This window comes from Girardinichthys multiradiatus, chromosome 6 (assembly GCF_021462225.1).
Source record: "Girardinichthys multiradiatus isolate DD_20200921_A chromosome 6, DD_fGirMul_XY1, whole genome shotgun sequence".
Taxonomy (NCBI): Eukaryota; Metazoa; Chordata; class Actinopteri; order Cyprinodontiformes; family Goodeidae; genus Girardinichthys; species Girardinichthys multiradiatus.
Window position 1 is genome coordinate 29522129 of NC_061799.1, and position 24302 is coordinate 29546430.

Consider the following 24302-nt stretch of genomic DNA (forward strand, 5'->3'; position numbering starts at 1 on the left):
CTTACACAGAGTCATAGCTCTGTCGAGCCATCCATTCCCTTAGCTCTTAGCAGTCATGACTTTATGGGATTCTTCTTAATTAATCTTCTTAATTAATTGATTCTATTAAAAATAAAATCTTACATACTCCTGAAGATGATTACTTCATCCTCAGCAAGTGAGACAACATTGGAAGTAACTGTAGAACTTGATCTGTGTTTGGACTGCTTTGATCCTGTGGAGCTTCCTGAGTTATCAGAAATATTAGCTTCATCTAAACCTTTAACTTGTATGTTAGACCCAATCCCAACCAAATTATTTAAGGAAGTGTTCCCTCTGATTACCAGCCCCATTTTAGATATGATTAATCTATCTTTAGTAAATGAATATGTACCACAGGCTTTTAAGGTAGCTGTAATTAAACCTTTACTTAAGAAACCTTCGCTTGATCAAGATGACTTGAAAAATTACAGACCTATATCCAATCTTCCATTCTTATATAAAATTCTTGAGAAAATAGTTGCTAATCAAATGTGTGAGCATTTACACAGCAATGACCTGTTTGAAGAGTTTCAGTCAGGGTTCAGAGCTCATCATAGCACTGAAACAGCTCTGCTGAAAGTCACTAATGATATTCTTATGACCTCAGATAATGGACTTGTGTCTGTACTGGTTCTGTTAGATCTCAGTGCTGCATTTGATACAGTCGACCACAATATTCTCTTAAAAAGGCTGGAATATGCTGTAGGGGTCAGGGGAACAGCACTAGGCTGGTTTAAATCTTATTTGTCTGACAGATTCCAGTTTGTTCATGTAAATGATAAATCATCTTTAAACTCCAGGGTTAATTGTGGAGTACCACAGGGTTCAGTACTTGGGCCAATTCTCTTTACTATATATATATGCTTCCAATTGGTGAAATTATCAGGCAGCATAGGATAAATTTTCACTGTTACGCTGATGATACTCAGCTTTACTTATCCATGAGCCCAACCAGTTAGGTAGACTACAAGCATGTCTTGAAGATATAAAAACTTGGATGACTTTACATTTTTTGCTTCTAAATTCAGGCAAGACGGAAGTTGTCGTCTTTGGACCGGAGTCTTTAAAAAAGAAACTGCTTAGTCAATCACTTAACCTGGATGGCATTAAATTGACCTCCGGTAAAAAACCTTGGTGTTATTTTTAACCAGGACATGTCATTTAAATCCCATATTAAACAGGTTTCTAGGATTTCCTTCTTTCATCTCCAGAACATTGCCAAAATTAGAAATATCCTATCCAGGAGTGACGCTGAAAAACTAGTCCATGCATTTGTTACTTCAAGGCTGGACTATTGTAATTCTTTACTATCAGGATGTCCACAAAAAGCAGTTAAAAGCCTTCAGCTGATTCAAAATGCTGCAGCAAGAGTTCTGATGAAAATTAAAAATAGAGATCATATTTCTCCTACTTTAGCTTCCCTCCATTGGCTCCCTGTTAAATCCTGAATAGAATTTAAAATTGTCCTCCTCACATATAAAGCCCTTAATGATCTAGCTCCATCATACATCAGATATCTGATTGTTCCATATGTTCCTAACAGAGCACTTCGTTCTCAGACTGCAGGTTTACTGGTGGTTCCTAGAGTCTCTAGAAGTAGAATGGGAGGCAGATCTTTTAGTTATCAGGCTCTTCTCCTGTGGAACCAACTCCTGGTTTTGTCCGTGAGGCGGACACTCTGTCTACTTTTAAGGCTAGGCTTAAAACTTTCCTTTTTGATAAAGCTTATAGTTTTAGTGGCTTAGTTTATCAGGGAGGGAGCCTTCCTCCCTCCCTGTTGGATGGAGTAAGGGGGAGTCAGATTTAGCCTAAATTGGCTCAGTTATGGTTGAGGTGCAAACACACCCTCCATTTCTGCTACCTGTATGACCCCTTCTATTTTCCAATGGTTATAATCAATCTGACAGAGTGAGGTATCCCAATCCTTGTGGTTTTTAGTATAATAATGGCCATCAGTGGGACCCTTTGTGGGGTTCCTTGAGACGACATTGTTGAAAATAAGCGCCGTTTAACTAAATAATCTGAACTGAAACTTTCTGTGTAGTTATGCTGCTATAGGCTTAGGCTGCTGGAGGACATACTGAACTCTTTCACCCTTTTCATTACATTCTCACAATACTCTCCAATTTTGCATTATCTGCTGTTATTTCAGCTTTTAACTTTATGTTCTCTCTCTTTTCTCTTCCTAGAAGCTACACCTGGCCTGACTCTGTGTCTACCTGTGACACCTTTCTGGAGGAGGGCGTCGACCAAGCTTCTGCTGGCAACGACTTAATGCTCGCCCTCTACCGATGATCCACATGGCTCTGTCTTTTAGTGTTTAACCCTTTCTCTCTCCTAGACATGGCAACTGACTGAGCTTTTACTGTAACTAATTATATGTGCTCTCTTTCAGACTCAAACTCTGAGCCAGTTTTCAAGGTTAATCTGTTCTTTCTTTTTAGGTGAAACGACTAAAGGAGCTACATCCATTAACATTTACTTTTCCTTCCCATAGAAAGTACTTCTGGATCAGTGCTTCTTTGTTCTCTTTGTGTCTCTGCTCTGTTCTCTCAAACCCCCAGTCGGTCGTGGCAGATGGCCACTAACACTGAGCCTGGTTCTGCTGGAGGTTTCTTCCTGTTAAAAGGGAGTTTTTCCTCTCCACTGTCGCTACATGCATGCTCAGTATGAGGGAATGCTGCAAGTCACTGACTGGATGCAATCTGCTGGGTTTCCTTAGACAGAAAAACCTTTTATCCAATTTGAATAAATAACTAACTCTGACTGCACTGTTCAATGGTTAGGATTAATTGGAATGTATGTACCTGACTGTTGTGAAGTGACTTGAGACAACATGTGTTGTGAATTGGCGCTATATAAATAAAACTGAATTGAATTATTTAAATGTTTTTACAAATGAAAATGTCAGCTTTTTGACGTGGATTTGTATTAAGCCACTGAATACAAATTCCACATAAAATTCACTAGTGCAAACAATTGCCCATTAGAAGCCAATTTATTCATAAATAGAGTCCATTGCAGCAGAGTGTAATCTCAGTATAATCAAAGCAGTTCTGTGAAGGCCTCAGAACTACTCTAGCTATGAATGTCTCATAGAGCGTTGCTCAATCCGTCATCATAGATTAGATTCTGGAGCTACTGTGAACCTATCTAGACATGACTGTACACCTAAACTGACAGTCAGGGCAAGGAGAGCATAGAAATAGCTAAGAGGCCCATGGTAACTCTGGAGGAGCTATAGAAATGCACAGGTCCTTTGGGAGAATCTGCTGACAGGGCAACTATAAGTCATGCCCTCCAGAAATCTGTCCTTGACAACCTTTTAGAAGAGGGCCACAAAAAGTCCTGTCTCCAGTTAGCCATAAGCCATGTAGAGGACGCAGCAATCTGCATCTGCAGAGATGCTCAAAGGTCTTTGCTTTTGTCTGCAAAGCTCGTAGAAAAATACCCTAAAATACCTGCAGCCCTACTTGCAGCAAAATGTGGTTCCACAAAGTCTGGACCCTGGTTTGTTAATATGCACTCAGTAAGACTCATTTGTTAAAAATAAAAGTTGAAACCCATGTATCATTTTCTTTGTATCATTACTTTCTGTTGGACCATCACATAAAATCCCAAAGAAATACATTAAAATGTGTGTTTGTAATGTGACAGTGGTGGCATTGGTGCATTAAAAATATATCAATTTAGAACAAATGTCTTAACTGATATAAATTGAACTGTGAGCTCTTAAACACACAATACCATTTTGACTAGATGATAACACAGTGGTTCACGGTGAGCTTTTGTAGACTTCTGGCTGGTTGGAGAATGGGTGTAGGTCCCAGAGAGACATCAGTCCAGCAGGCAGATTAACATGACATCTGTCACCCAGTGGGATCGGAGAGCCTCATACTTTATTTATTCACTCACAGGTACTTTGCTATGTGTGTACTCGTGGGTGTGTGCACGTTAGCAGTTAGCATCTAGCCACCTATTGTAGCACACACACACACCCACACACACACACACACACATAAACCTCAACAGCTTTCCTCCGTCTGCCCGAGGCAGTTATGATCAAACTGAATTAAACGCAACGATAACTTCAATAAGCCTCAAAACAACAAAACTCAGCAGAGTTGCCTTTAGAGCACCATCAAGCTTAGATTCTGTGCTGCGCAGATAATCTTTAAACGAGCTCATGAAACATCTGGTCTAAAATCTCATGAAGAGAAATAACCCTCAAAGAGGGAGATGAGCGAGCAGAAATCCTGCAGTTTTTTATTTAGTGTGTTTTCAGGTTATCGTGCATGCTAACTTTTTTTTTAATGTTTAGGAAATCGTTTTTGGGTATTCAAGGATCGGCATCTTCAGCCTTCTTACCCTCAGGACATCTCTCTGTTCGGGAGCGGAATGCCCACACAGAGTATTGAGACGGCCGTCTGGTGGGAAGATGTCGCTAAGACCTACTTCTTCAAAGGAGACAGGTTTGTTTGGATCATTAGCTCCAGTTCCGTCTTTTCTCCTCAGTGCCCATATATATATATATACTATATACAGCACACACCAAAAGTTTGGACACACCTTCTCATTCAAAGAGTTTTCTTTATTTTCATAACTATGAATATTGTAGCTTCACACTGAAGGCATCAAAACTATTAATTAACACGTGGAATTATATACTGAACAAAAAAGTGTGAAACAACTGAAAATATGTCTTATATTCTAGGTTCTTGAAAGTAGCCACCTTTTGCTTTGATTACTGCTACGCACACTCTTGGCATTCTGTTGAAGAGCTTCAAGAGGTAGTCACCTGAAATGGTTTTCCAACAGTCTTGAAGGAGTTCCCAGAGATGCTTAGCACTTGTTGGCCCTTTTGCCTTCACTCTGCGGTTCAGCTCACCCCAAACCATCTCGATTGGGTTCAGGTCTGGTGACTGTGGAGGCCAGGTCATCTGGCACAGGACCCCATCACTCTCATTCTTGGTCAAGTAGCCCTTACACAGCCTGGATGTCTGTAAGGGCTCGTTTTTCTTTACTTAGCTGCTTTTTTCTTGCCATAATACAAATTCTAACAGTCTATTCAGTAGGACTATCAGCTGTGTACTGTATCCACCTCCTGCACAACACAACTGATGGTCCCAACCCCATTTATAAGGCTTTATAAGGCTATATATATATATATATATATATATATATATATATATATATATATATATATATATATATATATAACATCATTAAGTGTGTCTGGGATTACATGAAGAGACAGAAGGATGTGAGAAAGCCTACATCCACAGAAGATCTGTGGTTAGTTCTCCAAGATGTTTGAAACAACCTACCAGCCGAGTTCCTTCAAAAACTGTGTGCAAGTGTACCTAGAAGAATTGATGCTGTTTTGAAGGCAAAGGGTGCTCACACCAAATATTGATTTAATTTAGATTTCTCTTTTGTTCATTCACTGCATTTTGATGATTGATGAAAATAAATGAACTCTTCCATTTTTGAACGGTGTTTGTTTATAGCATTTTTGCACACCTGGCTACAACTTTTGCACAGTACTGTATATATTAACAAATACAAAGCTAAATATAATATTTTCACTCCATGTTTGATCAGTCTGTTCTGCAGTCTTTGTCTTGGAGCTCAGTCAAGTACGATCCTAATTAGAGCTGCACTATGTAGTGAATCGTAACCGTTATTGCAATATTGAATATGAAGGCAGCTTGAAGTTAAGTGTCTTGCATATCAACATGTGCTGGCTGAAATATTTTTTATGGTCTGTTCTCCAACCTGGATGCGCCATTACATCCCTATCTAAAACTTTCTAACTTCACCATAAACACAGCATTTGGGGAAAACCAAATGATCCAGCAGCTGGTTGCTTTTTGAAGAATTACAATTTATATTTGATTTATGAAAATAAATCAAATATAAATTGTAATCTTTTATCTGAATCAATCTCAGATAAGTTAAGAACCGAAGAAGCCAACAGTTATTTCGATTTGTTGGTGTTGATTTCTCGCATGGTAACATTTTAATATAGTTTCATAAAAACTTCTCTATTTTACATTCCTACAAACCAAGAGGGCCATTTTCTCTAAACATGAGTGCATATTTTCATTGCAACTTACACCTTTATGGGACCAGGTGTTAGTTTGGCTTAAAGGGACCTAAGAAGTATTTTTGGAGTCTGTCCAGAATACCTTAATGCGAAGATCTGTTGTTTATCTATGTGGCTTGCAGTAGTTGTACAGTATGAGAATATGCCAGTCTGACTCACATGTTCAGCTGTTGAGATAAATCATATCCTGAAAGGTCAAAGGACTCTGTGGAGGGAGCTGACAAAACACATTCTCATCTCAGTCTAGGTGTAACAGACTGTTGAAAAAAGGGATGCTGTGCTAATATTTTTCAACAGGGGGCTGATGGTGATCTAATTCAAATGGCCTTTTGGTTGGTAGTTTGACAGGTTTGCGAAGCAGTGTGTGAGGAGTACATCAGTCACAAAAACTTCTGAGGCTAATCTGCATTGCAGACAAACATGCCGTGGATGACTGACTGATTGCATTTTTCAGTCATGTGAAATTAGGTTTTTTTTGGTCACTAAATATTCAGGACTAAGTTAAGAGATGGCCAAGTGTTGGTCCATAGGTTTTATCAACGTTTGAAATTCCTTTAAGTTAAGAATGGGCCCATTAGAAATATTGAAGGAGGTTTTAACAAAACATGCCACAGCATTGGCAAATTTGAAATATTTATTTTATTGCCATTACATACTAATGCATTGGTAAATATGATTGATAAAAGTCGGTTTTGGCGAGAAAAACTTATTCCAGTCCAATCCAGTTCAGCTTTATTTGTAAAACACTTTAAATTATAACAGGGGCCAAAGTGTAAGGATTATGATTCTTGATTAATTAATATTTATCAAAAATTATAATTAAAAATAATAATTCAGAAAAAAAGGTCTTAATTAAAAATCATTGCTTACAAATAGAAATCAGAGATGCACTCTGGTACTGTGATTTTGAGCTCAGAAGCACTTAATAATTATAATTAGTTAGTTATAATTAACGATTGATCATTATTAACCAGAACCACGCTAAATGTCACTGTTTAATCAACTGCTCCACTGATCGGTGCAGGAACTTTGACCTTATTTTGATAGATAAATCACTCTTGCACGAAATAAACACAAACACTTCTCTTTATACATGTCAACATTTATTGAAACCATATAGCAATGCAGTTGCTATTCTGGTCCAAAAATCTTCACCTAACTAAATATGCACTATTATACAAATGGGAGTAAAATGACTATCTAAAAATAATAATGAAAGAAAATATATGCGCATTCTATGAAGATCAAACCCGCAGTTTTATGGACAAATTGTGCAATTTTGGTTAACTTGGAAAGTGGAGCAGAACCACTGTACAGGGAACCCTTCTTGGTGTGCTGATGCATCTCGATTGCAGCGATCAGCTGGTAGAACGTTGGAGCCGCACCCCTTTGACACTTACAGCTGATTGCCCCAGATCTCGAACAAAGGGTCATAAAACTCTGAGGTGGGAACTCAGTGGAAAATTCCAGTAATAAAACTGGAACGAAGGAGTGGTCAGGCCACGATGCCCAGACAGCAGTTGCTCTGAATGAAAAACTTTTAAAAGTCCAACGTCTAACTCCTGGCTGATTTGGGATCCGCCAGACAAAAACATACGTACCTTGCTGATCCGCGCTGCGCAATTCAGCAACATTTGCACAGTAAATGAAAACAGCTCAGCATAAAATACTTTAATCAATATTGCATGCAACAAGTTGATGCCTTGGATTAACTACTAGTGATTCTAAATCACCTTAAACTATGCCTCACCCTGCCCAGACCTCTAAATATACCTATCTGATTTCACATAAAAAGAACGAAATTACTATGACGTTGATTTCTTCTCACCACCAGTTGAGGATGGCTTGTAGGTCTGAGTGTCATAGTAAACCTCTCATCCGCCCAGAAAGGGGAAAATATGAGGAACTGTTAAGGTTGACTGAATCAACTGAGGAAAACTCATCTCCTTGAAAACAAACCTCTGTGTGTTTCCACCTGCGCCGGACTGTCGGCGGGGTTTTCGATCGGTTTTGAATCTTCTGACCTTCTTGTATCAGACAGATTTCCAGCTGTCAAGCTCTTCCTGGAATTGCTGTGTGGAGGAAAAGTTCAACTGCGAGCTTTTATCGCTCCAGATATGCACCTCCGTTGCGTCATCCTGTCAGACATACTGGAAATGGTGGCGAAAACTTTGTTTTCTCAGCTTTTTATAGCTCTGATGACGTCAGCTTCAATGTCGTTCGCTGCAATTAATGCTGAGCTGCGCATGTCGAACTGCGCAGGCCAGTCGGTCTATCTGACCAAAATAGACGACCCCAACAAAAGTGCTGTACAGAAAACATGAGGCATTAAAATAACAAAAAGCCAATTGCACAGACACAAAAACATCAAACAATAAAAATCATTATATACTTAAAAACAATACATAAAATACTAAAAAGCATAAAATATAAATTCATGCCAAATGATTTGGTAGACATAGACCAGAGTTAATTTTTACATAACTAGCTGCTGTCTGCACATTCATGCCCAGAAGCTGCAGTCCGAAAGCTTCCAAATACAGCAACATGAACAACTAAAAAAAAATGAAAATGCAAGCAAAAAGTTATGACTGATTTTGCAGATAAATGCTTGACATATTTTTATCTGGTTACCAAAAAGTGTGCATCTTGGGCAACAAAGTGCAATACCTAATACAATACTTAAACATTTGTGCTTTTGTTTTAATAATGTTTTCAATAGCAACAGAGAAAATTAGTCTCTTTGTTTGTGAGAACAAAGCATTTGTCCATACTGGATCAATTATCAAGTGACAGGCTCCAAATCGTCTGTACAATTGTTGGTATTTATCACTTTTTTTTTTTTTTAGGTATTGGAGGTACAATGAGGACATGAGGACCATGGACCCAGGTTACCCTAAACCCATTACCATCTGGAAGGGCATCCCTGACTCTCCACAGGGGGCTTTCGTGGATAAGGCAAATGGTACCTGGATTCCAACACTTGTAGGAACCTCTAAAAATTCACATGAAATAAATGCTCACACACCTGTAGGAGGATGCTCAAGGAAACACTTCCAAAGCTCACTGTTAGAGAACAGCAGTGAAAAGAAGACTTTTGGGGTCAAAAGGTCTCCATACAAACCATTAGACCCAATCCACATTCCAACTGGTTGTTAGGGAGTAAAAACAAGAAAAAAAATCTATCCACATGTTACAAATTTTAGCCTGTGGTGCTTGATAAACTCTACTGGTACTTTAACTGTAACTATGTGCATTGGTCAGATGCGCTCCATAGGAGGTCTGGAGGGCAACAAAGGTTGAATCTGTGGAAGAGCACCAGTTGCCCACTGTTAAGTACAGTAGAGGATCTGTGATGCTGTGGGCTTGTTTCTCTTCCAAATGCACTGGGAACCTTAGATTGCAAGGCATTATGAATTTTTTGGAACTACCAGGAGATTTCATGGCCTCTGCCAGAAAAATGAAAAGGTCTCATCACTGACTGTCAAAACTGGCTCTAAAAAAGATGACGCAGAAAATCTACGCAGAAATGGTTGACCAGACACAAAATCAACCTTCTTCCATGACCATCAAAGTTCCAAGACCCATATACTGTAGACATTTATCATCTTTGTGCTCCAGCCTTCTGAAAGGCAAGAAGAAGACAAATTGCTAAACCTTAAATTGCTATATAAAAAAGAGGGTTGTATTAAAGGATTAACAGTAGCGGTGCTAATAAAATGGGACATGGTGACTTTGTTAACATAAATATTTCCTTATATATGATTTTTATCCCAACTGAATATACTCAAATTAAAGGTTAGACTTTTTTACATTTTCCAGTTTTGGATTATGCCACTGCAATACATAATCAATTGATTTTTTGGCATTTTATGCTTTTACATTTAGTGTAGATATAAGTGTGGACATAAAATAGTCTTTTAATGGTATCAACGTGTTATCTTTGTTACTTCTGAGTGGAAGTAATTTTAACATTTTGAAGTTCCAGCTTAGATCTGAAAGAAAATCAGTTCAATCAGTTCAAAGCATATTTTAATTTATCAGATAAAATTTGCAATTTCTGTTTTATATTATATTATATTATAATTACACACGTGGACAAAATTGTTGGTACCCCTCGGTTAATGAAAGAAAAACCCACAATGGTCACAGAAATAACCTCTGATAAAGGTAATAATGAATATAATTTCTATGAAAATGAACAAATGAAAGTCAGACATTGCTTTTCAAACATGCTTCAACAGAATTGTTTTAAAAAATGAACTCATGAAACAGGCATGGACAAAAATGGTGGTACCCTTAACTTAATATTTTGTTGCACGACCTTTTGAGGCAATAACTGCAATCAAACGATTCCAATAACTGTCAATGAGACTTCTGCACCTCTCAGCAGGTATTTTGCCCCACTCTTAATGAGCAAACTGCTCCAGTTGTCTCAGGTTTGAAGGGTACCTTTTCCAGATGGCATTTTTCTGCTGCATCCAAAGATGCTCAATAGGATTTAGGTCAGGGCTCACAAAGGCCACTTCAGAATAGTTCAATGTTTTCCTCTTCTTGGGTGTTTTTAGCTGTGTGTTTTGGGTCATTATTCTGTTGCAAGACCCATGACCTGAGACTGAGACCAAGCTTTCTGACACTGGGCAGCACATTTCTCTCTAGAATCCCTTGATAGTCTTGAGATTTCATTATACCCTGTACAGATTCAAGGCACCCTGTGCTAGATGCAGCAAAGCAGCCCCAGAACATAACAGAACCTCCTCCATGTTTCACAGTAGGGACAGTTTTCTTTTCTTCATATGCTTCATTTTTCCATCTGTGAACATAGAGCTGACGTGCCTTGCCAAATTGTTCAATTTTTGTCTCATTTGTCCATAGGACATTCTCCCAGAAGCTTTGTGGCTTGTCAACATGTAGTTTGGTAAATTCCAGTCTGTTTTTTTATGAGTTGTTTTCAACAATGGTGTTCTCCTTGGTCGTCTCCCATTAAGTCCACTTTGCCTCAAACAACATCAGATGGTGCGATCTGACACTAATGTTCCTTGAGCTTGAAGTTCACCTTTAATCTCTTTAGAAGTTTTTCTAGGCTCTTTTGTTACCGTTCCTATCATCTGTCTCTTTGATTTGTCATCAATTTTCCTCCTGCGGCCACGTCCAGGGAGGTTGGCTACAGTCCCATGAATCTTACATTTCTGAACAATATGTGCAACTGTAGTCACAGAAACATGAAGTTGCTTGGAACTGGTCTTATAACCTTTACCTTTAACATGCTTGTCTTTAATTTTCTTTCTGATCTCCTGAGACAACTCTTTCCTTCGTTTCCTCTAGTCCATGTTGAGTGTGGTGCACACCATGTCACCAAACAGCACAGTGACAACCTGTAGCCCTTTTTATAGGCCCACTGACTGATTACAAGAATGTAGACACCTCTGATGCTAATTAATGGACACACCTTGATTTAACATGTCTCTTTGGTCACATTATTTTCAGGGGTACCGTCATTTTTGTCCAGGCCTGTTTCATGAGTTTATTTTTTAAAATAATTCTGTTGAAGCATGTTTGAAAAGCAATTTCTGACTTTTATTTATTCATTTTCATAGAATTTCTATTTATTATTACCTTTGTTAGATTCATGTTATTGCTGTGACCATTGTCCAGGTGTGTATGTGCTTGTGTACATTTGGCTGATTTTTCAGTGAGACATTTAACAGTAATATTTTAGTAGTCATGTTCTCCTTCTTAGGTATGATTGTATGCCTAAAATCCCAGAATGATATACTGTTATCTCAAATAATACAGCAGAAAAACTTAACCGGACAACCATAACAAGGCTAATATTTAATCCTAATACTAACAAAGCTAACTTTTTTGCAGGCTTCACCTACTTCTACAAGGGAAAGGAGTACTGGAAATTTAACAACCAGCTGCTTCGTGTGGAGCCCGGCTACCCCAGGTCTATTCTGAGGGACTTTATGGGCTGCGACGGGCTCCCCGCTGACCCCGACTGGGGCTGGAATCCCCCAGCAGCGGATGAAAGGCACTGCGACAACAACGATGTGGATGTCGTCATCAAACTGGACAGCGTAGGGGGTACGGAGAAGGCTGTGGCCATTGCCATTCCTTGCGTCCTGGCGCTGTGCATGATGGTCCTCCTCTACACCGTTTTCCAGTTCAGGAGGAAGAGCACGCAGCGTCACATACTGTACTGCAAGCGCTCCATGCAGGAGTGGGTCTGAAGAGACTTTTGATGTATAGAGACTAGTGTGGAGCTCTGATAAAGGCCTAGTTGTTGCTTAAAGCCCTATAATTTGAAGGACTGTAAAGAAGTACAGTACATGAGATTTGCCAGTTGGGCAGATCTCAGAACAGCTGGAACATGGAAAGGGTGAGCTGCAAGGAAGGGGAACCATCAGCTGACCTCAGTAGAAGACAGTGGCAGAGCTTCATCTTCTTTGTCCTACTAATATTTATGTATCTGCTTTGATTTTTCTTTGGATCTCGAAATGAACTCAGTTAAGTGAGACAGAACTAATCTACTGGGATCTGTATCGGTCCCCATCTCTGCACGCCGCTTAAAAAGCCCCTAGCACTAACTTCAGAGGACAAATGAGGTCTAGGCTTCTACTTCGCTTAATTCCATCGTCTTGAGTTGTGCTTCTTCTTTAGTCTAGGATCCCTGTAAAACATAATTCACCATAAGGGGATACGAATACCATACATAAACCAAATATGACGTTTGCTTCCAAAGAGGATTACAGCTTGACGTTGTTTTCGATCGGAAATTCTTCTTCTGTGGATCTAACGTTTTGGATCACACTCTGATTTTCTTTCACGGTTACTGTTCACACCTACTCATCTTCTCTGTAAGGGCGAAAAGAAGGAGCAGAAGAAACCCGTGACTGTTGTGACAGTCTGTCTCTCCAACAGTGGCCAAAATAATAAAAAACAAAAACCACTCTGCAATATTAATAAGACTGCCTTAATCACAGATTGCTTCAATTATTTCTCCTTCTGTTTCACTGGTGCGGAGGATGGATACTGAGTGACATGGCAGGAAGACCGAAAATGCATGTGAAATAATTTCTACTGCTCAAATGCAAAGTTAAACCAGTAGATGAGGACATTTTGGTCCACAGAGGAGATCTTAAAAATGTCAGCTGGCAAAGATCAGCTTTTATTTGCAGCCTCACAAGAGAATGAGGGTTTTGTGTATGTGTGTATGTGTGAAAGAATGAAAAATCACCTTTATTATATAAGTACAGAACCCTGCTATTATTTATGATTGTTTATTTTTCTTCACATAAACCAGTTTAGCCACTTTTCCTTAAAGTGTGCCAAGTGTTTGGGTCAGAAGTAGGCATGGGCCGGTTCCCCCTATCAAAGTTTACTGAGATTTTAAATAGTTTTTCTTCCAAAACTTCTAAAACTTTCCATCATATCATTTTTACAAGTGAAGTCCTTTTTAATGAGACTGAGAAAGGGTCCGAATGACCAAAGTAATGCAGCAATACTGCTCCTCAACTTGTTGTTTACTGAAAGACTACTACACTTTTCTCTCAACTAGAAAACAAATGTGTATGTTAAGTAATCACCTGCAGGCTCAACCCAGGCTTTTTGAGTTACCAGTTGTTCGCTTCAAATTAAGCATGTCCCCTTTCCCTGTTGGATTAGTGGTATGAAAACCTTTTCCCCGCCGGCCAAAATGGTCAAGTGGAAAGTACTCATGAGTTGCAAAATTTTGTATTTTTTCCTATTCATACCTGCTAAACAATAAAACTGAAGTGTTCGCTATCTTGGAGATCCATCTGCCTCACCGCATGTGGTGCTGGGCTAAATTTGTGCTATTCTTGAATTAGGGTTGTGCGCCGTACTTTAGACAGCCCTGCCTTAGGCCGCTGAATACCAGTCAATGACATGTAGGCAGTATGGACAACTAAATGACATCATAGAATGTTTGCATATCAAATAAACACGGCACATGTCCTCTGCTGCGCTTCTCCCCTTGCACATGTTCTCTGTCTCACTCAGTGGAGTAACAAAGGAGAAGCTTGTGTACGTTGTGTGAAACACAACGAAAAAATGAAAAACAAAAAAAATAACAGCTTGCATCTACAAATCAGTTTCTATTGTTTCTCTAAAAAGGCAGTCTGTACATTTAGTTTGTTCTTGAACATAACCCTGTTGTTACACTTCCAGTGTTACTTTGCATACAGAGGAATAGCAAAAAGATATATTTTACGCAAGGTACGTCTACTGATAAGCACAACAAAATTTAAGGGTTGTTAATACTATAGCTTTTTAAGTGTATGTATTAAAAATAAAGAACTTTATACCTGCACTTGTGGAAAACAATTAAAGAGACCAGTGCAACGTTTTAAAATCAGCATCTCTGCATGTACGACAGCACAGCAGTTTGTTTTGAATGCCGACACAAGCAAACATCATTCTACATAACAAGGTAATGATAGATAATCACCCGGACCTATCAAACAAGTGAAAGACTGGTGGAGAACAAGGCAGGAGACGTGAAAGCTGATTTTTTAACCAGGGTTGTTTTACCAATTATAGATTTCTGAACTCTTCCCAAAGTACTACATTAGCGTTGTTTTTTTTTTTTATTGAATAAAATCAGGTTTTATTTTCATTAATTGAAGTCTGAAAACATTGAATTTTTTTCTGGCCATTTTTTTATGCAAGTAAATGTATCCAAAATAGTATTTTTATTTTGTCAGTAGTTTATAGAAGAAACAAAAATGTTTATTACACTCAAGGAAATACTCATATAGAGGATAACCTCCATAGTGATGTAAAAAAATTCTAAAACAAAAAAAAAATGGCAATGGTCACATTTTTTATAGAGTTGTTTGTAGTTTTAAGAATATAGATATAAGTACAGAAAATAATATCATAAATGTTATAGTCCTGTATATGATTTTCACATCAGTAGAAACCAGTTTGCCTTTATTTGAAAGGAATAGAAATATCAGGTTTGCCATATTTGTTTTAAATATATGAACGTTAGTCTCATACCGGTCCATGCCTAACAGAGGAAATAGTGAGCAAGGACAAGAGAAGGGGAAAAAATCCCTGCAACTTTTATTACCAGAAGCCCTTCAACTTTATGTTCATCATCCTTCTTCTTACAAAGCTTTGCAACAAGGTGTTTTTTTTTTTTTGCTGAATTGCACTGCTTTTAAGAATGCATTTCTAGCTTTAACAGGACTTAAATTGTTGTTCTAAACTTACTGTTGGCTGGAGTTTTGTGTTTTTAGGGAAATGTTCTAACCAATATTGCCTGTGTCTTCTGTTTTATATACTGTAACCACAGTTAAACATTATACAAATACATATGGTTCGTTAGGTTACTAAATTACTAATAAATGTTTAGAACCAATGAAATATTGTTGGATTCAAATGGCATATTGGAAAGCCAAAATCAGCTAAATTAAATCTGCTGAACGCAATTCTAAATATGTATTATGAACCTTGACATTTCATATATTCTGTACACACATATATATATATATACATATATATATACAATACAGCTGTATATGTAAATCTTATAATGTTTCAACTAACTTAATCAGTGAAATTAATCTATGTAACAAAACATAAACTCTCTGTTGTAAAATCGAGCTAGATTGAGCAGGAAAGGGAGTTTTTTTTAACCATTTTTTTCATGTGTTATGTGTTTAAAACTTGATACTGATATTTTGTTATATGTATAGTGATAAGCAAAAAGGTAGTATGACAAATATTTAAAAAGTACTCAGTTTATTTTGGCAATTGATTGTCAGGCCGTGACTGGATTTCACCAAAGTCGAAGCCCCAGACACACAAATACTGGTATTAAAAAAAAAACTACCCATTAAGAGACAGGCTACTTCAGGACACCTGTTACATTAAGATGTCTGATTTTATTGCTAAACAATGAAATTACTGCAGTTAATTAACTTTTTTAATACAATGATGTGTACTGATGATCTTGAAGTAACAACCCCGACAATACTGTCAGTTTTTGGGTTTGTAAACATCATCAATTACAATTAATCGTTGAAAAGATATATAAAAATTCTTATGATAAAAATATGTCCCAATAATGATAAACAACGTGATAACTGCCCATTCTTGTTTGGAAGGGAAATTTGATTTAGAATGTTTGCGAGGTCTTTTTTTGTTTCACAGTGGTTGGATGGTTTGTTGAAAAGTTAAAATGATGGGTATCATTTATGTACTGCATGAAGATATGCTGCTTCCAGTTAATACAATTCTAACATCACCTTTTGACGCATCCAATACTATATGTCCAGCTACGCTGACTGCTACAGATTTCTCAACTTAAAAACATTTCGTGGAATGAGTTTAGCGATGATATATTTGCCCCACTGCTACAAAATGTATGGAGGTGCCATGCAAATATTGCAGCAATGACTTGAAAGTAATGCAAACATTCTGCACTATTGAGACAATGAAGATTCACTCTCCTTGGCATCAATTCTCAGCCCAATATTGTCAGTCAAACGTTAATTATTCGTCATCTGGCAAGAACGTATATGTCCAAATGTAAAGTATATGTCCAGTGTTGCTGCTACAGAACTGATTCAACTGTAACTAAAATATTGCACAAATGACCCAAATATAAACTTACCTAAACTCACACTATGCTATGCAGATGCTTCTCTCACCTTGATATGCTGGATGCTTGAAACTGCAAGTAAAACTGACAGCATGACCTAGTTTTTGATTAATTCTGCTAATGATTAATTGACAACTTGGGGGCACTCACAGAGCCCCTGAAATTTATATTCCAAGTGGTCAGTTGATGTTTAATTATGAAAAAACCAAAAAATAAATAAACAAGATGAAAACGTCATGGTAAAACTATTGTGCCATGTTTTAACGCAGCAGAATTCTGAATTTTGCACCCTTGATTCAAATACACATGCACTATTCTCAATGGAAGTGAATGTAAAGATGTGAAAGATGTAAGACAAATTGATGTTCCACAAAATCCTCTTTTATTTAGACCTGCATAACATTAACTAAACTAAAGAAATTGGATTGCAAATCCCTGCACATAATTTCTTAAACTGAGGGAACTGACCTTTCTGATCTTTCGTGCTTTGTTTTAAACCTTGGGGGATTATTACAATATTGCTGTGTGGTGTGTTTGGTAGATCCTTTGTGACTTCTTTAAATATTTGTGTTCACTGATTTTGATCTGTTAAAATGGCCGTCAGCTGTACAGGAAACCTAATATTATCTTTTACTGACGTCAAGGCGGAGATGTTTTAAAGCACATCATAAACTCAAAATGTTCTATATCTGTTACCTAGAGGAGCCCTAAGGGAACTGTGGTTGATTAGTTTGACATTTAGTCTTCATCATTTGTAATAGATAAAAACATACGTACAGTAAAAGCTGATGCATGCAGATTTGAATTAAGATGTCATTTGTCAACCATTAATCGCTATTCTAGCCATCTTTGTCTCTTTCATTCAATGACAGGACTGTTTTAGCAATTTCAGTTTAGCGGTTTCAAATAGTCGTCTTTTGACTTTTGTAAAAGCTCTCCTTATTGCTGTTCCAGTCTTCATCGTTCAATTCTATAAACACTAAAATAAAACATTTGGGAACAGTTTGGATCAGCCCACATTGATCCACAACAGGTGTAACCTAAAGATGGGGGCAAAGCCTTTGACTCTGTGTTGTGCTTGATGTCGTGTGAGTTTGTTTGCTAATGGCTGAGGACTCCTGATAATGTGAGTTAAACATGACCAATTAGGGGAGTTTGTACTGTATATTTTTGACATTATCCTTTCTCAAGTCTTGCATTGCATTGAGGGGAAGAAGCTGTCCATTGAGTAAAGTTTAAAACAGATTTTATTTTAGTTCGGCAGACTCCAGCTTATCTTCCATATGAAAACAGTTTTTCATGGTCAACAAATCTTTAAATTTTCTGGTAGACATAACTCATTAGAGGTTGGACAAAGGTTTCTTGCTTATTTTTAAAACCCAACTTCTAGTATCTGTCTCCATGCATCTTGGTTGACTCTTTAATGCTTTTCCTTTTTTTAAGTCTGCCTTGACACTTGCTGCTAAGCATTAGGGCTAATTTGGAGTGACATTAAAGGAAGCGGATGGGACTAATTAGACAGCTGTTGCTACACCAGAGAGTGTAAAGAAGAAAAGACAAGGAGCAATTGCTGCACTCTGGATGCTGTATGCAGATATGTGAAGTCCATTCTCACAGACAAATTGTATAAGACGTTAACATTACTGCATTATATGTATATACTGTACAAGCCAGGCTCTTTACTGTCTGTTTTGGACATTTTTTCCTTTTCTTTTAACCGACTCAATAGATAAAAATGCTTTGTGTTGTAAATAAAAGAAGTGCATACTAAATTTGTCTGGATGTGAGGCTCTCACACAAACAATCAAGTTCCACACTTTTTTTTGTTCCAGATGAGGACAAAACAGTGAGTTGATCCGAACCCAGACCTCAGTGTGGAAAATGTGTTTGGAATCGCAGAATTGTACATATAAAAACGTGGAATATGGTAAAATTGGGTAATTTGTGGATGTAACCAATAAATCAAAATGTGTAACTGTACCTCTCACACTGACATTTACACAGTAAAACATTTCATTAAGCAAGTGGGAAAACAACTCTTTCTTTCAGTTTTGTGCACATAAAAAATTAGAACTGCAAAGAAAACATACCATAAAATCAAACAATGTGCCATTTTACTACTTAAAAAGTCTCCAGACAACTTTAAAATTTTATTCAACTGGGTCTACGAATCTCCTGCTGGGTCTGAAATGACAAATAGAGCCCACAATTCTTTGGAATTTAAAAGCAAAGGGTACCAAACCTCAAAAGTCTGCCTACCATGTTCGTAAGGTTGTGAAGGACCCGAGTCCAAAAGCGGACTGTTATAATGGGATACTTTAATAAATAAAAGGAGGACTTACATAGAAAGTATAGGAGGAGCAGGTCCAGGAACAAAGGCAAAAACACAGAGAAAATAATAGGGCATAACTATATTAAAATAAAGAAAATAAACACAAAGGAATAAACTAATATGGAAAACCGCTAATGACAAAATAACAACTGAACATTGTTAAACCATAACAAACAGGGTAATAATGAAAACACAAAATGATTTACCGGTCGGTCTACGTTCCTACCCTCAACTATGGCCATGAACTTTGGGTCATGACCGAAAGAATGAGATCCCGTATACAAGCGGCTGAAATGAGCTTCCTCCGTAGGGTGGCCGGGCACTCCCTTAGAGATCCGGGAGGGGCTCGGAGTAGAGCCGCTGCTCCTCCACAATGAGAGGAGCCAGTTGAGGTGGCTCGGGCATCTATACCGGATGCCTCCTGGACGCCTTCCTCGGGAGGTGTTCCAGGCACGTCCCACCGGCAGGAGGCCCAGGGGACGGCCCAGGACACGCCGGAGGGACGTCTGGGCATCTCTGCTGAGTCTGCTGCCCCCGCGACCCGGTCCCGGATAAAGCGGAAGACGACGACCGACGACGACCAAAATGAAAATCCAAACCCAATCACCTAGGGATGATGACTCTGCTAGGAAACTCAATTCAATTCAATTCAATTCAATTCAAAAATACTTTATTAATCCCAAAGGGAAATTAAATGTTGTAGCTCATTATGAAGGTTTCCTCAAAGAGCCGTTGTAGATGCTGATGGCTGTGGGCAGGAAGGATCTCCTGTAGCGCTCCGTCTTACAGCAGATCTGAAGAAGCCTCTGACTGAAGAGACTCTGTTGTTGTAGGACAGTCTCATGAACAGGATGCTCAGGGTTCTCCATAATGTTCTTCATTTTATGAAGAATCCTTATTTCCACAATGATCTCCAGAGGTTCCAGAGGAGTCCCCAGAACAGAGCCAGCCTTTTTTATCAGCTTGTTGAGCTTTTTTAAGTCAAGTCCCTGGCTCTGATGCTGCTTCCCCAGCAGATGATGGTAGAAGATATCACACTTTCCACAACAGACTTATAGAAGATATGCAGCATCTTGCTGCAAACACCAAAGGACCTAAGCTTCCTCAAGAAGTACAGTCTGCTCTGTCCCTTCTTGTAGATGACTTCACAGTTACATCTCCACTCTAGTCTGTTGTCCAGGTGAACACCGAGGTATTCATACTCCTCCACCACCTCCACTTCTTCTCCCATGATATAAATAGTTTTTGACTTATTATAAACCCCAATGCTTATCTGACAAGTTGAAGTGTAAAAGCCTTTGAAACAGAAGTGGAAGTAGCCCTTTGCCACATCTGAAAACTGGAGGCCAGTTTTATTATTTATGGGCCCTATCAATAATAAGACCCAGTTTGTGCTCAATCAGGTTCAAAGGTTAGACTTTTTACTCAAATGCACAGAATGCTGTAAAAGATGCTTCAAGATAATCTAAATATTTGAGTCTGTAAAAAACCCATGTTTTGGTATGTAAAGAAAGACACTTGTTTCTTAACACATGGAAAGAGGTTAATCAAAAGTAGGTTGAAACTTATTATAAAATTAGAGTGCTCATTATTCTTTACTGGCAAAAATGAGAGCAGCAAATTTAGCAGAAATGGGGTTTTAATGAAAATTCAACGTGGAAGACTCACCTTCATCGCCTCCGCTCCACCTGATGACTCCGCCATAGCGCTCCAATCAGAGACGGGTCCGCTCTTCTCCTCGTCCAATCAGCTCCCAAGACATTATATTTAAAGACCTTTAACTCGGAAACCACTGCTTGTTGTTAAGCTTCGACCCTCCTCCTCTCGTTTCTCCTCCATCTGGTTCCCCAATTCCTTCAAACTTCTTCAGGCCACTCAACCACCAGGATTGGATTCCCTTTGCCTGTATCAATTGGATCAAGATGAGGTATTTAATGGATCACTGGCTCTGTGTACTCTCACCCACAGCGACTGGGCTGTGTTAAGGCTTGCAATCCCGCACCTTAATGATAGCCCTGAAACAGTCTCAAGGCAGGAGAGGGAGGAAGAAGAAGAAGAAAATGAACTGTCTCCTCGACCTGTAAAACGGGCGAGAATGTTTCATATCCCATCCGATGTTGAAATAGCTGAGAGAGAACCTCTCTTTAGCGCAGTGTGGGGGTCAAAAACCACAGCAAATGGCCGCTGGTCTTTTCGGGCAAGCAGACGCAGGAACAACCGGACGGGTTCCTCAGATCTGTTTGTGTTGGAGGCTTTCAATCAGGACTGTGGCGTATTCAAGACAATGCTGGCTCTGCTGTTTGAAGCTTGGGCAGAGAAGATGAGTGAAATTGGACATCGTCTTTCCGACCTTTTCCACAAGTCACGAAATTGGATCGATGTCATGTCAGTGAAAAAAACGCTGACGTTTCCTGTTTTACGTTTAGAACGAACCCTCTTCTGAGGACACGCCCCTTCCTATGATATATATACGGGGGGGATAACTGCAAGCTCACAGACACTGAGAATCGTATCATGAGAATGAGTGGACCGACACCATACAGGGATCTCTACAACCACCGAGCAGAGATCCACTTCTCTCCTGAGCACGATGAAAGCTTCAACATTGGACCATATCATCCGCCTTCCCCTGACCTCTTCTCACCATCCACCTCAACATCCTCATTCTCAGAGAACCACTACAGTCCTGCATCACCTACAGGATACAACATGAAATATCTACCGCTTTCTCCAGACCTCTGCTCACCATCACCGCTATTCATGGCTGAGTCTGTAGACGCGAATGTCCTGCCTGAAGACATGAAGGTGGTCGTGGAGGAGAAGGTAGCCACCGGCTACTCACCCTCTACCGAAGCCCCTACACAAACCCTGGAACCGATGGAGGACCCTCAGCCTTCAGCAGAGGATGAGAGTAACCAGGAGGACGAAATTGACGGTTGGTTCTCAACCACCCTCATCAAGACGGTGAAAACAGCGATACTTAATTTATTCAACATAACCTCTTTGAACTATCTCAGAGAAACCTGCTATGGATGTACAACGAACCACCCGAGCCAGCGTCAACACCATTGCCTGGAGGTACTGGGGGAGGATTATTACCAAGTCAACTTTCAGCGCATCGTACGACGACTCGTAACCCCCAAACTCGTTCCTGCTATTCAGAATCTTCTGGTACTTCGACGCATACAAGCGGATGACTTCAGAGTGAAGACAATTGCCAAGACGGTTTTATATTAACTGAAATCGGTACAAGGCATCCACAGTGCAATAGCGCACGTTTATGATCGCATGGTCGATGAGAAACATCTCAAACAACTTAACTCTGTTTCAGAGTGCTATGGACTGACAAACTGATCTCACATGTTTGATGACTTGTTGTATCATTTATTATTATTATTTTTTTTAGTATTCCAGTACTTTAATTAATCTGCATTATATGATTTTTCTTCTTTTTTCTTTTTACTATTAAATACAATTAAAGTAGGAACATAGTAACCTTTCCCAAAAGTGTTGTTTAAAAGCTAGTAGTGTTTGAATTCATCTGCATTAATCTGCATTTTATCTGATTTTGTTTTTTGGTTGTTTTTTTTTTAATATTAAATACAAAAATAAATAAAAAAATAAGGATAAATCTACCCTCCTGTGTGTTTTTTCTCATTATTTAACAAGTAATCGGCAGAGTGAGCATAAGGCAGAGATGGCAGGAAGACGGCTGATGAAGAAAGTATATTATAGCTCTTCAAATCCGGGAAGTTTTGGGGGTGTAGATAGGCTGAGGAGGGTTATGCAAGATGAAACGGGAAAGAAGGTTGCGGTTGAAAAAGTTAAAGATTTTTTATCAGGAGAAGATACCTATACTCTACATAAACCTGCAAGAATAAAGTTCCCGAGAAACAGAGTTTTTGTCACCAGACCATTGAGGCAGTTCCAGGCTGATCTCTGTGACATGCAAGCTCTGGCCATGGAAAATGATGGTTATAATTATTTATTAACAGTCATTGACATCTTTTCAAAAAGGGCGTATGTACGAGTTTTGAAGAGGAAAACAGCTGCTGAGGTGGTAAAGGCATTTGAATCAGTTTTTACAGAAAGTCAGATCCCCAAAAAACTTCAGACTGATGCCGGTAAAGAATTTTTTAACAAGAAATTTAAGGTTTTAATGGAGAAACACGGTATTGAACATTTTGCCACAGCGAGTGAAGCAAAAGCTTCAGTGGTCGAGAGATTTAACCGCACATTAAAAACAAGGATGTGGAGATATTTTACAGCTAACAATACCCGGCGGTACGTCGATGTACTGCAAAACCTAGCTAGAAGCTACAACCATTCCTACCACTCCAGCATTAAAATGAGCCCTATGGAAGTGACCCCAGAAAATGCCTTTCAAGTGTTTCAGAATCTGTATGATGTCAAGTCCAACAGATATTGCAAGGACTCAGTGACAACGTTTAAACAAGGGGATCTTGTCAGAATATCCAAGGGCCGTGGAGTGTTTGACAAAAAATACGAACAGAGTTTTACGGATGAAGTGTTTACAGTGTATGAGCGGATACCCCGATCTCCTCCTGTATACAAACTCAAAGATTTGGATGGAGAACCTATCGAGGGTTCCTTTTACGCTGAGGAACTTCAAAAAGTAAAAATATTTAACGACAAGATGTATCAAGTGGAAAAAATATTAAAACGACGTACGGTCAAGGGAGTCAAACAGGTTTTTGTAAGCTGGAAAAACTGGCCTGAGAAATTCAACAGTTGGATCAAGTTTGATGAACTTCGAAACGTATAAAAAAGGTTTGCACTAAACCTCACAGTTGACACAGCATCATGAACCGTCAGGTAGAGGATGATGGCTTTTACGTTACTCTTCCATCTAATGCTAGCATGGAAGTGTTTAAAAATAATACCAGTTCAAGTTTCCGTGTAAATTTAGCTCAACATATTGATTTAGAAGGCCAATGGATGGTTGCATTAGCCGAGATTTCATATCCTCATACATGGCATAATTTACCGGATTATGATGCCTACTTTGAATGGAGGAAGGTTGGTGATGTGGAGATCAATACGCAAAGGATCAGAAGTGGCTACTATAACAGCGTTGTTCAACTCGAGACAGAGATGGAAATGTTTTTCAAAAAATTGAAATCGGGTTTACGCATTAAATTCAGCAAAGTTCAAAAGAGATTTGCATTTCAAGCAAACAGTCC

The 24302-nt window shown here is 38.8% G+C and overlaps 1 protein-coding gene across 3 annotated transcripts in view; it reads left to right on the forward strand.

Annotated features, from left to right (window-relative positions):
* mmp16b (matrix metallopeptidase 16b (membrane-inserted)) overlaps nucleotides 1–18791 on the forward strand; it is a 57896-nt gene extending 39105 nt beyond the window's left edge. For all 3 annotated transcript variants that reach the window (XM_047367289.1, XM_047367288.1, XM_047367287.1), the window contains 3 exons: nucleotides 4343–4493; nucleotides 8980–9095; nucleotides 12002–18791. In XM_047367289.1, coding sequence (XP_047223245.1) covers nucleotides 4343–4493; nucleotides 8980–9095; nucleotides 12002–12363 — 629 coding nt within the window. In that variant the 3' untranslated portion in view covers nucleotides 12364–18791. The remainder of the gene's footprint in view (nucleotides 1–4342; nucleotides 4494–8979; nucleotides 9096–12001) is intronic.
* Nucleotides 18792–24302: the final 5511 nt, after the last annotated feature.